This window comes from Canis lupus, chromosome 12 (genome assembly GCF_048164855.1).
Source record: "Canis lupus baileyi chromosome 12, mCanLup2.hap1, whole genome shotgun sequence".
Classification (NCBI taxonomy): Eukaryota; Metazoa; Chordata; class Mammalia; order Carnivora; family Canidae; genus Canis; species Canis lupus.
The window spans coordinates 52,134,480-52,149,888 of NC_132849.1; the positions used below are offsets into that span (position 1 = coordinate 52,134,480).

A 15,409-nucleotide genomic window follows, 5' to 3' on the forward strand; every position below is an offset into this window, starting at 1 on the left:
GCTCAGGACAGGGAAGGTAGAGCAAGGATTGCATTTTCTTTTAAAGATTTTACTTATTTATCCATGAGAGACACACAGAGAGAGGCAGAGACACAGGCAGAGGGAGAAGCAGGCTCCCTGCGGGGAACCTGATGTGGGGACTCGGTCCCAGGACCCCAGGATTACTACCTGAGCTAAAGGCAGATGCATAACCACTGAACCACCCAGGTGCCCTCCCAGGAATTGCATTTTATCTCACTGGGGCCTTCCCATTTTCATTTTCATGGTGCTCTGGACAAAATTCAACTTAATTAACTGGCCCCAAATCAGGAAAAGATCACCTGCAAACTGGAAACAAATTTGGCAAGATGCAGATAAGAATCTGTCATTCTTATTTTCTGCCAGGGAAGTTTATTTGAAAGTATAGCTTTAAAGGGGATGTTTCTTCATTTGTCTTAGCATCAGTTAAGACCCACTAAGTCTCCATTGTAGGAATTAGAATGTTAAGCCTGACAATGGTTAGGAGCATCTTTAGTTATTCTTAACCTTTCTTCACCTTACAGAACACTTTATAAATCCGATGAAAGCTCTCCCTAGAGAGTAGAGAGCATAGATACAAACTTTTATACACCATCTCAGTGTGTACAGAATTCTAGAAACCTACCGAAGGATACTCCCAGGTTAAACTCCAGACTAGTACTTCTCAAATGTCATGCATGGATTTTCTCCATTAGAACTATCTGTGAGGTCTTACTAGAGATCCATTTGCTGGAGCTCTGTCCTAGGCCCAGTAAAACAGCAACCTGAGGAAGGGGCCCAGCAATCTGCCAATTATATAGTCAGTCCAAGTGATTTTGATAACACATTCAAGTTTGAATTGCCCATTGATATAGATCGATTTTTTTTCATTTGCAAAGTCACTTGATCAAAGTGACTTTTACGTGGTAAAATGGCAAAAACGAGATGCAAATGTTTTATTTCATATTCTACAAAACAAAGATTATATGCCTGAAATCCTACATTTATTATATGTTTGCATGTAACTTTCAGGAAACAAGTAGTGATACGTTTTTAAGCTTCAGAATTTAAATTCGTAGTAAAATTAATTTTAATTTTAGTAAAATTCTGAAATTCTTTTAATTTTTAGTGAAATTCTGAAACTATAGAGAATTTATAGAATATGGTTGTGATACTTTGTTAACTAGAAAATCTTTCTTACTCTAATATATAAATATATAAAATATGATATATAAAAATATATCATGAAATGCTTAGATGCCTCAGATTCTATGATATCATTTATTTTTGTTTGTTTTAATACATGTCTCTCAGTAGTTGTGTCAATAAGGAGTTTTGGTGAGGAGCACCTGGATGGCTCAGTTGGTCAAGCATCTGCCTTCAGCTCAGGTCATGATCCTGGGGTTCTAGGATGGAGCCTTCTGTTGGGGGGGGGTCCCCTGCTCAGCAGGAAGCCTGCTTCTCACTTTCCCTCTGCCCCTCCCCCTGCTTGTGCATGAACATGCTCTCTCTCTTTCAAATAAATAAAATCTTTTTTAAAAATAGAGTTTTGGTGAGTAGACTTATATTTATTTTATTTTTTAGACTTGTATTTCCAAAGCTTTAGGCCTAGAACATTTCTTATTGAATGGAATTCCCATATATTTTTGTAACATAAACATGGTACTGAGCTTGGAAAAGGTAAACACTATCTACTCAGAGACGTTTTATCTTCTAAAAGGCAAAGAGAAAAGTTTGCCTTTCATCACTGCATTCATTAACTTCTTTTTTTTTTTTTTTTTTTTTTTTTTTTTTTTATTAACTTCTTATTTAATAGTCCATTTAGAAGTTAACCTCCTATTTCTCATCTTCCCCCACCAACAAGGATTTATGTCATCCTGTCTAGGACTGGGGTTAACTGTGCCTTCTCCATTAGCCTAGGAGACCCTGGAGGGCAGGCAGGTCCCATCCTTTAGTCATTTCTATAGGATTCCCTACCAGAAGGCTCCATGAGGAGATACACAGCCAGCATTTAATATAATTCACTCAACGAACACTTACTGATGCTTGCTCTGTGGCATGCTCTGTGCTAATCACTGGGTCTTACATTGATGAAAATGAGGTCACTATGGTTTACACAACATAAGAGTGAACACACTAGGAAGGGCTGTGCCCAGGCCTGTGTTCTGTGAAGCTTGCTCCTGCAGCTGTAAGTTGGAGGGGCTGGAGGGGGCTGATGGTGGGCTGCCATGGAACCAGTCGTCAGGCCAGGCTGTGTGCTGTGGTGAGAGTGGCCACGCCATCTTTAATATGTGTCCTACCTTCACTCTTTCTGTAACACTAGGCCTCATTTTTCTGAACCTGTTTTTTTTTTTTTATTAAAGATTTCATTTATTTATTCATGAAAGACACATAGAGAGGCAGAGACATAGGCAGAGGGAGAAGCAGGCTCCCTGCAAGGAGCCCGACATGGGACTCGATCTCAGGACCCCAGGATCATGACCTGAGCAGAAGGCAGACACTCAACCACTGAGCCACCCAGGTGCCCCTGAACCTCATTTTTAAACATTTTTAAACATAGGCCTTATGAAGGGGTTCTTTTATATCTTGGATACAAAGGCTTCTAAAGTTGAAAGTTTATGGCTTCTGGCCTAGCAGAGGGGCCTCTCTCATTATCCTGCTCCTCCCTACACCTCAAAAGGGTTGGTTCTATGGCAGCAAAGTGCCTCTCCTGGAGCCCAAAGTGGGTCAGGCTGGTTACAAACAGTAGACACACCAGGCTGACCACATACACAGGAGGGCAGAGGCCACAGGCAGTTTTGCTCGCTCAGGTGGATTCCAGGATGTCTCAATGTCCACGCTGAGATAGAAGGAACCACGATCTATTCACCAGGATAAGAACTGTGCCTTGCTGAATATTTGCACTTTTCAGCAGCATTAAAGGAAGTCTTTTCTTGTCAGCCCTCCTCTTGAGCCTTATTACATAATCCACATCTTTCTCTGGGCTTCTTCCTTCTAGCATTTCAAAGCTGTCTTTTTTTCCCCTCCCTGTGTACATGGCATATTTCCTCTGTGGTTCTCCCCTGTATAATGTCCTTGGACAACTCTGGAAGGAGAAGGAGACTTTGCCTGCTTTCTGATGATCTGACACAAGAGCACAGGCTGAGTTTGAACACGGATGTTCAGAGGCTGCCAAGAATCCAAACTCCATCCAGAAAGTCAGATGCTCTCTTCTTGGAATAAAAAAATCCACTCTCGGGTGGGGTGGGAGAGGTGAAGGAGGGAGATGATGTTTTATAGGTACATCAGTTGTACCACAAAATGCTGAGCTGGGTTTCATGTTCCCACACACACCCCCACCCCCATCTTGAGGCTGGTGCTTTCCAGCACTGAATATTTCCAGTATGCAAATGAAATACCTCATTTCCTGCATTTCAACTAATTCTTCAAAGGCAAACCTCTCTCATTTTAAACAAATAGTGAGGGATGTGGCACACAGAGCTTTCTTAAACACAGAATGACAGCTTGCATGACCTCCAGTGATATGAAAGTAGCTGTGACAAATCTCATTTGTCTGTACTTTCCTTGGGGCTGAGAGTGAAGACAGTTGTGAGGCTCAGGCTAACTCCTAGGTGATAAAATGTGAGAAGATGTGACTTGGAAAACCACGGAGAGTGGTTTAATAATATAGGAAAATGCATATCATCCCACTTCTCTGCAAAAGTAATTTATATCAAGTGAACAATAAATGCATTTCTCAGCACTTCTACATGAAAAAGCTCTATGTGATAAAAACTAATGTCTTAGATCTTAGAAATGGCACAGTGATCTTATACTATACACACATGCCACTCTAGGTGTACCTTTCTACACACATTTAAGGAGGTAGTTTTGTGTATACCGTGGCCCTTGGCTGCTCAGCTTTGGTTTCATGATAACCCTAGGTCACTGATGCTCATCAGTGGTTCTTACATGGTTACTGGGTTTCTAATATTGCTGTAGCAACCATCTGTAAACTCATCACTCAAAACCACAGTCATATGACTTAGATATGATATGTATCTAATCATGTGGTCCTACCCCCTATCCCATACCTTGCCTCTTCCCCCCTGCATGTAGCCATCAGTCTGGATCCTGTCTTCATCACTCTTGCTTTCCTTTTTTACACAATTTTATTGCATTTATTTGTAGTCCTATAAAATTTTTAAAAAATCTTATCTGTGTTTAATTCAGAATATTTTAAGACTGACTTTTTGCACTTAATGTTTCAGTGATGCTACAGTTCAACTGCTTTGCCTGCTATGTGAACATATCATAGTTTATTTTCCACTCACCCTTTGATGGGCATTTGGGCTGCTTCCCAGCTTTGCTGTTGCAAACAGTGTAGCCAGGAGCATTCATACACATGCCCCTGCTTGTACACAGGTAAGGATAGGACCGCTGGAGCACTGCCTCAGTGAAACTCTCAACTTCAGGAGGTCAAAGCAATGTTCATACTTTATACAATCATTCCCCACACATAGGTGTACCTGGATGGTTCACATCACTCAAATCGATGGTCGATACATTTAAAGGATAAAAGTAGTATTTTCCATTTGGTATTTCCATCAGAAAAAGTTCAAAGAAAAACCACACATTTCTTCCAAAAGCCTAACATGCTATACTGACGCACAAAATGGAATGTCTTAGATCTTGCCAAATCTAGAACCAGTACAACTGATAAGCTCAGAAGAACCAAGATTATACCACTGCAGTTGAAATGATACCTTCCACTGATAGTTTTATCTAAATTCCAGGGTGTAAACAGTGCAAAATGCTGAGTTAAGAGGCCACATTGTAGACCTTATGCCCAAATGAATACTGGACCTCCCCACCCCCTCCCAATGGTGCTATTGGAGGAATCTAGGTTGTTTGCTTCTCTGCAAATAGGAGGGCATTTCGTGGTGAAAAAGCGTCCCATGTACTTTCTCTTTAATGGAGCGAGGTGCAGTTACCTTTTACATGCCAAACTGTAGTGTAATTAACAGTTTGTCCATAATCATCAGCAAACACTATTATCTGAGATTTCCACTGTAGTTTCACCCAACACTGTCATCCTTTGAACTCTAGTCAGTGATTTTTTTTTAAATATTTTATTTATTTATTCATGAGAGACACACAGAGAGAGGCAGACACATAGGCAGAAGGAGAAGCAGACTCCCTGTGGGGAGCCCCATGCAGGATTTGATCCCAGGATCCCAGGATCACGATGTGAGCCAAAGGCTGATGCTCACCCACTGAACCACCCAGACACCCCTCTAGTCAATGTTTTGACCGAACTATTATTACTCTTCTTATTCAGAAACTGCTTGACTTTGGCCCGGAACAAAACTCATCCCTCTGCATTTTTAAGAACTTCCACTTTCCCTTTTGTTTGGCAAATCATCAGCATTTGAAACAAATGGGCTACTTGGAGTTGCAACCCCCTATCTAGGAAGCTATGTTTCAGGAAGATGAGGTGTTTTGTGGCCTGGAGAAGACAAGAGACTGAAGATGACTTACCTTCACGTAGAGCTGCTGAAACTCCTCGAGGTTCAGCCTCCCACTTGGACAGTCCTTGAGGAAACCTTTGTACCACTGCTTGAGCTCGTGCTCATTAAACTCCGTGCTCTTCACCAGATCCTCCATCACTTCGGGGGCCAGTTTGCTATTCTGTTTCCCCATCCTGCCTGGAGAAAAACAAATTAATGCAATTAGCTGTGATCATTTCAAGCCTGATTAGGAGCCAAGTCAGAGTAGAGTCCTAAATAGGCCTGTGATGGCAACTCCCTCCACTGTGTCAGATCAACCCCCCAACCCCCCAAGTCTGCCTCCTTCTATTTGGCATTCCAGAAAGGAGATGAGTGAAGAAAGACCCTTGTGGGGCTGGAAAGGTGGTAGGGCTCTTCCTCCTCCATCATGCGTTCCCACTCACATTGCATCAACTCCCACATGGAAAGGCAGCCATCCCTGTTGGAGCTATTTGTGTAAAGTATATGGGCACTGTTTCTCTTTCCTTCTAGGAATTAAAATGCAGCAGCGCTTGCTGCCTAGATAGCTAATTCCACATTTAGTTTGTAAGAATATCAAGTGGGATTATTATTATTTTTTTTAAATTTTTATTTATTTATGATAGTCACAGAGAGAGAAAGAGAGAGAGGCAGAGACATAGGTAGAGGGAGAAGCAGGCTCCATGCACCGGAAGCCCGATGTGGGATTCAATCCTGAGTCTCCAGGATCGCGCCCTGGGCCAAAGGCAGGCGCCAAACCGCTGCGCCACCCAGGGATCCCTCAAGTGGGATTATTGACACACGCAATGAGAAGGCTTTACAGGCAAATGATTATAAGCAGACTTGGGAAATCTGATCAGCAATGGTAGCAAATCTCAGCTGGTTCTAACACTGCAGCTTTTTTTTTTTAATAGAAACAGCTTATTTTTATTAGCCAAATTATTTCTCTTTCTCCTCTCCTCTTCAGAGGTTTTCTATAACGTCGCCATCAGTGTTGACAAACTTGATGGCTTTTTAGAGAGATTGGGTGGTGAATTTCAGTTGACCTAATTCCATTCTCCTAGTACTACTGCTAGTAAGTAAAAATAACAATACATAAAACAATGCTACCTATATCTGTTATGTGCTAGGTTATGGACTGTTTACTAGCTGTGTTACTTAGGGCAATATTAATTAACGGCCTTATCTCAAATGTGTTCCTTAACGAAATAAATATAATGACAAAACTCTTCAGATTTACTGTGATGGCTAATTAAGATATAAGCAGATAAATAAAAATAAACAATACTCCATAGTTAAACTAGTTTTTGCACTAGTGCAGGAAAATTAAAGTGAATTTTTTAAAAAAATTTCCCTTCAATCTTGTTTATTTTAAATTTTTTTTAATATTTTATTTATTTATTCATGAGAGACACACACAGAGAGAGGCAGAGACAACAGGCAGAGGGAGAAGCAGGCTCCATGCAGGGAGCCCGATGTGAGACTTGATCCCGGGACCCCAGGATCACGCCCTGGGCCCAAGGTAGTTGCTCAACCACTGAGCCACCCAGGCATCCCTCAATGTTGTTGTTTTATAACGAAAAAAGTGAAAGCTGAACACATTAACTAGAGTCAAATTAAAATCGAAAATCTGAAGGACCACCAGAATAAGGAAAGTGTCACAAGATCTGCAAAATCCTGATACAGGAACTCAATTAGGCTTTGAAAAATTTACCCAAGTGAATGTAGGGCTTTAATGTGCTGGAGACACATTCTCTCCTCGTCTCTAGACAGGTCCATGCTTGCAATCACCCAGAAGGGGTAATCTCATCACATACTTTGTTGTTTTTAATTTTTTGCCTTCTTTTACAAGAGATTCCACACCCATTGTCAGTGACCTGCCCTAACACTGAACAATTCTTTCACTGTGATGAAACCAAACCACTCTTGCTACTTTCAGGGAAAGCTTTCTCCTCAGCACCATCCCAACCTAACACAATGAGAAGATATCATTAAAATGGCCATTTGTCTTCCGAACTCTTCTGTTTGAGCAAAGGACCCCAGGATCAGCAACTATATCCTTTATCATGGAGTGTCTCTGCTTATTTTTGCTCTTGATTTCAAGCTCCACGTCTCACATTAGCAACAGTCTCTTAATCATAGGTTACTGTGGGATCCCACAGCTGGATATGGAAATCAAGTTGGGGACTCAGGTGTCAAGTTTCATTAATCTGGGTGAGAAAACTAATCCGTGGTTATCCTGCTAACCAAAAGATGTATTACCAAACTTTCAGGATTTCACTTTGTTGTTTTCAGTAGAGAATTACAAATTTGCATTACTGAACCAGAATCTCACCTAAGAGTAACAGCTGCTGAAAGCTGAGTGTTGGCTGTGGGATAGGCACTGTGTCGAGCACTCTCCATACATAATCTTGAACCCTATGACAACTCAGCAGTAAGGATTCGGGCAGCTCTCTTGTACAAGACCATACAAGTGAAGTGTGGCAGAGCCAGAATTTGAACCTGGATTAGCAAGACTCTAAGGTACAATCACAGACAGACAGGTGGATGGAAGGCATCTCAGAAGGAACAGGAGGAGCAAAAGCAGGAAGGTTTGTGAGGCTGAATCAGCGCCTCTTGGCACTCAAAGAAGGGATGAGAGAGGGATCAGTCACTCTGCCAGGCCCTATTTTAGAAAAACTGTTGGAGTTTACCAAAACCACAAGCCAGAGTGAGTTTGTATTAACGATGGGAAAATGGATTAAGGATTATTAAAAACTGCCTCTCTCAAATGCCTTTAGAAGGTCAACAGTATGGGAGCGCCTGGGTGGCTCCGTGGGTTGAGCATCCAACTCTTGGCTTTGGCTCAGGTCCTGATGTCAGGGTTGTGCGATCAAGCCCTGCTATGGGCTCTGAGCTCGGTGCAGAGTCTGCTTAAAGATTCTCTCTCTTCTCCATCTGACCTTCCTCTGCATATGTGTGTGCTTATGTGCACTCTTTCTCTCAAATAAATAAATAAATCTTAAAAAAAAAAAAAGAAAAGAAAGGTCAACAGCATGTCAGCTTCTCTCTTAAGCAAGGAAGCTTGGATTCTTCAGGGATCACTTATGGTACCTGAAACTGTTTCTGCTGTTTACTGGGGAGCAGGTGGTCTCACACAGGGGACACCATCAGGACCATAAGTCACAGTTTTGGAGACTCACATGCATAACTTCATGCTTCTTGACTATGGATCATGGTCAGCAACTATCAGTCAGGTGTGCCTGGCAGTAGATGAATCATATAGAAAATCAAGTTCTGGCCTGGCTCAATGTGGCACTGCCGCTGGTATCATCAGGCCTCATTTGGATTAATGATTCTCCCCAAGCTCCCTGACTCCAGCCCACCTTCTGCACGGCTGCTTGAATGAATTTCTAAAATACAAACCTTACCATCTGATCCTCTCCCTAAAACTGTCAACACTTCTCATTGTCTACAGGATGTAGCCCCATCTCCCTAGCCTGGCACCTGTCCTGCCTACTCACATCCTCGTTTTCTGCCCATCTGTCTTTTCACTTGTTCAGCAGTCTTCTCTTTCTTTAAGTAGCCTTAGCTCACATGCCACCCACTCTGTGAAACCTTTGGGGATTTTCCAAGGCTGACTTAGACATCCTTTCACCTAGACATCCCCACTCCCTTGTAAAATCTTCCATGGTCATTATTTATTTCTCTACTGAATTGTTAGTTTCTTGGGAGAGAGGACTATCTTTTATTCATTTTTGCATCCCGGCTATCTCATACTAGCTGCTCAACAAATATTTTTTGAGGGAACGAATGAATGAGGGGCACTGAACCAATGTGAAACAGATACTCAAGGACCTTGGCCTTGGTCGTCATCAAGTTGTGGTATTTGGTATGTTTCTTTCTGGAAGGATAGTCTCATAGTAATCTATATATGAAAAGAATCAATGCAATCATAAGTATAAATATAATGTGCAGGCAACAGATGGGAGGAATGCTTAATTTAACTCTATGGAAAATTGCCTGCCCTCCCAGAGACTGTTTTTTTGTGGTTGCCTTCATCACTAAATTTTGAACACCTTGAAGCCAGGGCTCATGTCTTTTGTCTCAATATCTTCATTATTTGGCATACAGGTGGTGCTTAGTGATGTCTGATGCATGAAGGAAAGCATTGATGGATTAACACTCCCCACCTACACTCCCTTTGTCCTGGAGCTACAGTGATACAGGCCTGTAGTGTCTTTCATTATGAGATAAAGATGACAGGAAGGGTAAAAATGACAGTAAAGCATATCACATTCCCAATAAAAAGGTTTCATGACACAAATAAAAGAAAATAAAAGATGTGTGTCTGGGGGTGGGGTCGGGGTGTGTGTGTTATTCCAGTTCTGTTTTTAGTTCATTCTGTGATCTTGGGACCCGATCCTTTCTCTGTTGCTCAGTTTCCTCATTTGAAAAACAAGTGAGTTGGACCAGATGCCCTTTAAGCCCCTTCCAACTCCACCATTCAGTGATCAGCAGCATCAGTTCTGCAAATATGAAATGATGAGTCACAGACTTCAAATCAACTTGTCTCAAAAGAGTCCACACATGTTGACTCTGTGGATTCCTTACCTGGGCACCGGTTGGTACTTGAACATTTGTTGCCTAAGAAGGGAGGGGACAGACACTGGAGTGTATTATTTGAACGCAAGCATTCCAGGTTATAAGATAAAAACCAGGCAAGCTCCAAACCAAATTATATCTCATGGTTTGAGTTACAGTAGAGAGATACTCAGGGCGAGGCACAAAACAGGCTGGTAGAGGGGTTTTGGCATGCAAAAGAACACCACCAGGAATGGGCTCGTGGATGAGGAGAGCCCAGCACCAAATTGCAAATGATGCCAGAAAAGACCACATTTTTATACTCCACAGTTTACAAAAGGCTCCATGCAACAACATTTACCCTTGTAACAATCCAGTATGAAAGAGATTATTATCACCTCCCTTTTACTGAGGAGGGCTTTGAAGCTCACAGAGAAAGAGTACTTCACCTTAGCTCAACCAGCTAATAAAGCTGAGTACAGAATAAAAGTCATTCTCTAGAACCCCCTTGGTTTCCTAATACAGGCCATCATCTTCTCTTGACTGGATTCTGCAACCATCAAGTTGTGGTATTTGTCCTTCTCACTGGCCTTCCTGCCTTGAGTTCTGCTCACCTCTCTTCCACTTCCTACAGTCTCTATAGCAGAACTCCAGAGCAGAGGAGGCAAAGCATGTACGAGTGAGTGCCCTCAGGACACATCTGGGAGACTTCCTATAGGATGATTGGGCCTGCCAGGGGAGGCAAGATGTGCCCGTGAGCATCTTCCTCCACAAACCCATTGGGTCTTAGAGAGGACTCGAGTAGTGTGTGTGTGTGTGTGTGTGTGTGTGTGTGTGTGTGTGTGTGCGTGCGTTGCCCTGAGCTTGTCCTTTACTCACTCTGATATCTGAGTCCAGCCTCCTGGAACACAGCAGGACCCACTGCTTGCAATGAGGCACACAGAGCAGCAGGCCTGGCTTCTCACAGGCAGGTAATCTGGCCATCGGCCCGGCTGAATCTTGGCAAGATTCATGCAGACTGGGGGCTGAGATGGGGCGGCCCAGGCACACATGCAGACACACAACAGGATAAGCACACCATGGGGAAATAGCCCTGGAAGTAAGGCTCAGAGCGGAGGAAGGAAGGACTTTAGGGGCTCAGCTGGAGGCCGGTGGAGTACAGTGCCAGGTGTGGAAGGAGTCTTAACCAGGAGCTGAGCTGGCTGTAGTGTCAGATTACCTGGGCCAGCCTTGAATACAGCAGGTGCTCTCCCTCAGCCCTGGGCTCCTGACTTGTACACTGAAATAACTGGAAGAGACAGGCCCTCTCATGCTTAGACTCCTGCCTGGATGGCTCTTCCTTTCTTTACCACCTGTCTAAACAGTACTCCTCCTGCAAGGCTTGGTTCCAAGGCTGGCTTCTCTCTGACACTTCTCCACAAGTCTGTACTATTCTCCCCTTCTCCTTCCTCTTGACACCATGGTTCACATCAATAATGACCCATGGTCTGGTCAGCTCTGGGCACCTCAGCGTGGCTGACATTTATAGGTGTTGTCTATGGGAAAGGTTCCACGCTAGGCATGGTGGGATGTAGAGAGAAGACATGATTCCAGTCTTGAAGAGCTCAGAACTGGATGGGGAGACACTGACACCCGTTGGAATATGGGATAATGATGAGATGAAGGCTCAGAGCAGAGGGACCAGAGAGCCAATGCCTTATCTGTAAGAAAGGATTCCTCGCCTTTTCAGAAGCTTCTGAAGCTTCTGAAGATCAGGCAACTTCACCTGTGACTGTTCCCCAGGTGAAAGCTCTAAACTAGTGTTCCCCAAACTTGCCTGAGGACAAAAATCATCCTTGCTACTCTAGTTAAAAATCTAGCTTCATGAGACCCACGCTGAGAAGGAAATCTGTACTTTTAGCAAGCAACTCAGGTCAATTTGGAGAGCACTGATGAAAACCATGAACAAAAATCAGAGTAGATGGTCTGAGGAGAAAGCATCCAAAGCAGCATAGATACAACTCAAGTTCTCGTTGATGCCTTGCTCCCTTGTTTGATATCCCTGATGTTGTTTCAAGATCTTGTATTGGGGACTAACATTAAGAGTTTGAGGGGTGCCTGGGTGGCTTAGTCAGTTAAGCATCTGACTCTTGATTTTGTCTCAGGTCTTGATCTCAGGGTCCTGGGATGGAGCCCCATGTGGGGTTCTGTGCTGGGCATGGAGCCTACTTAAGATTCTCTCTACTTCTCCCTCTGTCCCGCCCCCTTGCTCCCCCCACCCACACACACAAAAAAAGAATTTAAAAATCACACAACTAGGGAAGACCAAAGCTTGTAAAGATTTGCCTCCAGGCTTTTCTGCTTTATTTATTTTTTAAAAAAAGATTTTATTTATTTATTCATGAGAGACACAGAAAGAGAGAGAGAGAGGCAGAGACACAGGCAGAGGGAGAAGTAGGCTCCCTGCAGGGAGCTCGATGCAGCACTCGATCCCAGGACCTGGGATCATGACCTAAGCTGAAGGCGGCGCTAAACCGCTGAGCCAACGGGGCTGCCCTCTTCTGCTTTAATCCCCTTGATTTTAGGTTAGAAAGTCTGAGACTCTCCAAGATCACACAGGCAACCAATGGCAGAGGGAGTTCCCTGGTCTCCTGACCCCGGCTGGGTGATCCCACCCTCCTACCCCAGCAGCACACTGTCCCCATGCCAAACACCCAAAGCCTATAAGCCAGGACACATGTTTATCTCTGAGCAGGGATGTTGAAACAATCTCCATCACTACCTCCCTTGGATCCTATAAACAAATGACACTAGGTTGCTAGTTTCCAGAGACTGTTAAAACAACCCTGAAAACATGCCCCAGAGTTGCCCAGCACATTGTGTGGGTTGTTTTGTTTTGTTTTGTTTTTTTCTAATAAGGACAATTATCTGACACAATGGCTCTTTCTGCCCCTCTAGTCTGTATCTTCCTAAGCAAAATACTCACAAGCCCCCAGCAGCATCTCCCCAGGGACAGAGTGTGAGTCCCAGGCTGGCCTTTTTTTTTCTGTCTCTGGGGACCAGAGAAGCTTCAGAAAAGGCGAGAAATCCTTTCTTTTTCTTTCTTTCTTTTTTTAAAAATAATTTTATTTTTTATTGGTGTTCAATTTGTCAACATATAGAATAACACCCAGTGCTCATCCCGTCAAGTGCCCACCTCAGTGCCCGACACCCAGTCACCCTCACCCCCCGCCCACCTCCCCTTCCACCACCCCTAGTTCGTTTCCCAGAGTTAGGAGTCTTTCATGTTCTGTCTCCTTTTCTGATATTTCCCACTTATTTTTTCTCCTTTCCCCTTTATTCCCTTTCACTATTTTTTATATTCCCCAAATGAATGAGACCATATAATGTTTGTCCTTCTCCGATTGACTTATTTCACTCAGCATAATACCCTCCAGTTCCTTTCTTATGGCATTCTCTGATGGCTTTACTTCAAGCCCTGAACCTCATGGGATTACAGCGGAGTTCTGGCCCATAAGCACAAAACAGGTGGGAGGTTAGGAGGGTGCAGACTGCATCCCTGGGGACTCAAGATATGGCAAGAATTATTTGATCTGCAATAAATGAAGAAAACTATTTCAGTGGCAGTGGCAATGGCACTGTCAGGGCAAGTGACAAGAGTTCCAACCCAGAAAGAATAATATATACACAAAGGTGAAAACAGAAGTGGGCCCCAGGGATTAATCATCTGATCTAACCCCCTTCATTTTCTGGAAATGAAACCTTCTGTCCAAGGAAGGTTAGGGGACTTGTGTCAGGGAATATAACAAGTCCATAACAGGGCCTAGCTAGCAGTGCCCCTGGCTACTGAGCCACAGAAGAAAACCTGGAGGCTGCTATAGTGCCCAGACCTGTGACCCTTGGGCACCGACACTGGCTGAGGGTCTGAGCCTTGTAGGATAGGAAAGAGCTACTCTATGTCCCTGAGACCAGACTATGAAGAGTGGCCTCCCTGCCCAGTAGGCCTGTCTCAGATGCTTCCAGCCAAGTTCCTACCTGAGTGGTCCCTCTAAGTCTAAAGGTTTTGCCTGGGATCAGACCCCTGATCCAGGGTGGGAGCTGCTGGTGGACATTAGCTCTGGGATCTAAGTGGTTCCAAACTAAAACCCATCTGGTAAGGAGGTGACCGGGTGCTCAGGGATTCTGATCTACAAGGTGCTCAAGTGGTTGGACCAGCGTTGGAGGTCAGACTCCATGGCCTTCTTCCTCCTTTCCCAGACACAAAGAACATCTCTCAAGTACCTGGGAAGTATGGTTAAGCCGAAAGCCACCTTGGTGCCTGGGTGCTAGGATATGACTTTGGGAAAGTTTCTCCTCAGACTCAGTTTCCCTTTCACCCCATCTGGCGAGTTCCCTTCCCTTTTCTGTTGGGCCACAATGTTTCTTTTATTTTTCACTGGACTTTAGTTGGACAAAAAAGTGTGTTGGAGGCAGACATGGAGTCAAATGATATTCCTGCTGCATACACAGTATGTTACTTATGAGCAACTACTCAGCCCATTGGAGGTTTCCTCATTTGTCAAATGGAAATGATGAAATTTGCTCACAAGGCTGTTATGAGAATTAATGAGATAACACAGCAAATTTCTTCCCACAGTGCCTTCCACGTAGCAGGTGTTCAACAAACAGTAGCTATTATTAGCCTCATCATGGGACCCAGCAAATTGGGCTGCTCCAGAAGATAGGGAGGCAGATATTTCAAGATCCAGGCCCAGATATCTAGGCATCGCCTTAACCCTAACACCTTGTACCAGACCTGGTATGTATAAACCGAAGTGCACAAATTGTGACACCTGGGGGATTTTACTGTGGTCCTGCTTCTTCTTCAAGTAAAAGTGTTTCATACCCAACCCAACAGAGGAAAGTCATCTGAGGACCCTGCATCCCTGACTAAGCATCAACTGTTGAGTGAAGTTTCCATCTAATTCCCCACTCACCCACTGAACAGAAGTGTAAGCTGATTAATAGCTGGTAACCTTTCATCTAGGAGTGTTTCAAACAGCCACCCACTTTTCTGTGTCTTATTTTTACTTTCCTGTGCGTCTTTCTCTAACCATTCTATGTGTGTCTGAGCATCGATTTCTATGAAAGGAAACAGGCCATCTCTGGCAGTGTCAGAACCTCACTGAGTTCTGTGAGGTAACAGAGGAAATGCTTTCATTAATAATCACAGCCTTCTGTCCAACAGATTGTGTGCTAGGTTGTGCTGCCAAGTCTCAGTGGGGAAGGACCGTGGTCCTTATCTCCTATCAGCAGGGAGCTGTGGGAGAGAAGTACAGAGCAGGGGCGCCCACGTCACCCGCACATCCTCAGTCCCGGGGCCA

At 43.8% G+C, this 15,409-nt stretch overlaps 1 protein-coding gene across 1 annotated transcript in view; it reads right to left on the reverse strand.

The window, feature by feature from the left end:
- The window catches only part of VSNL1 (visinin like 1), a 102,976-nt gene that overhangs the window by 54,012 nt on the left and 33,555 nt on the right, over positions 1 to 15,409 (reverse strand). Inside the window, exon 2 of the mRNA XM_072771015.1 lies at positions 5,518 to 5,684. Within this exon, the coding sequence (XP_072627116.1) occupies positions 5,518 to 5,679 (162 nt within the window). The 5' untranslated portion in view covers positions 5,680 to 5,684. The remainder of the gene's footprint in view (positions 1 to 5,517; positions 5,685 to 15,409) is intronic.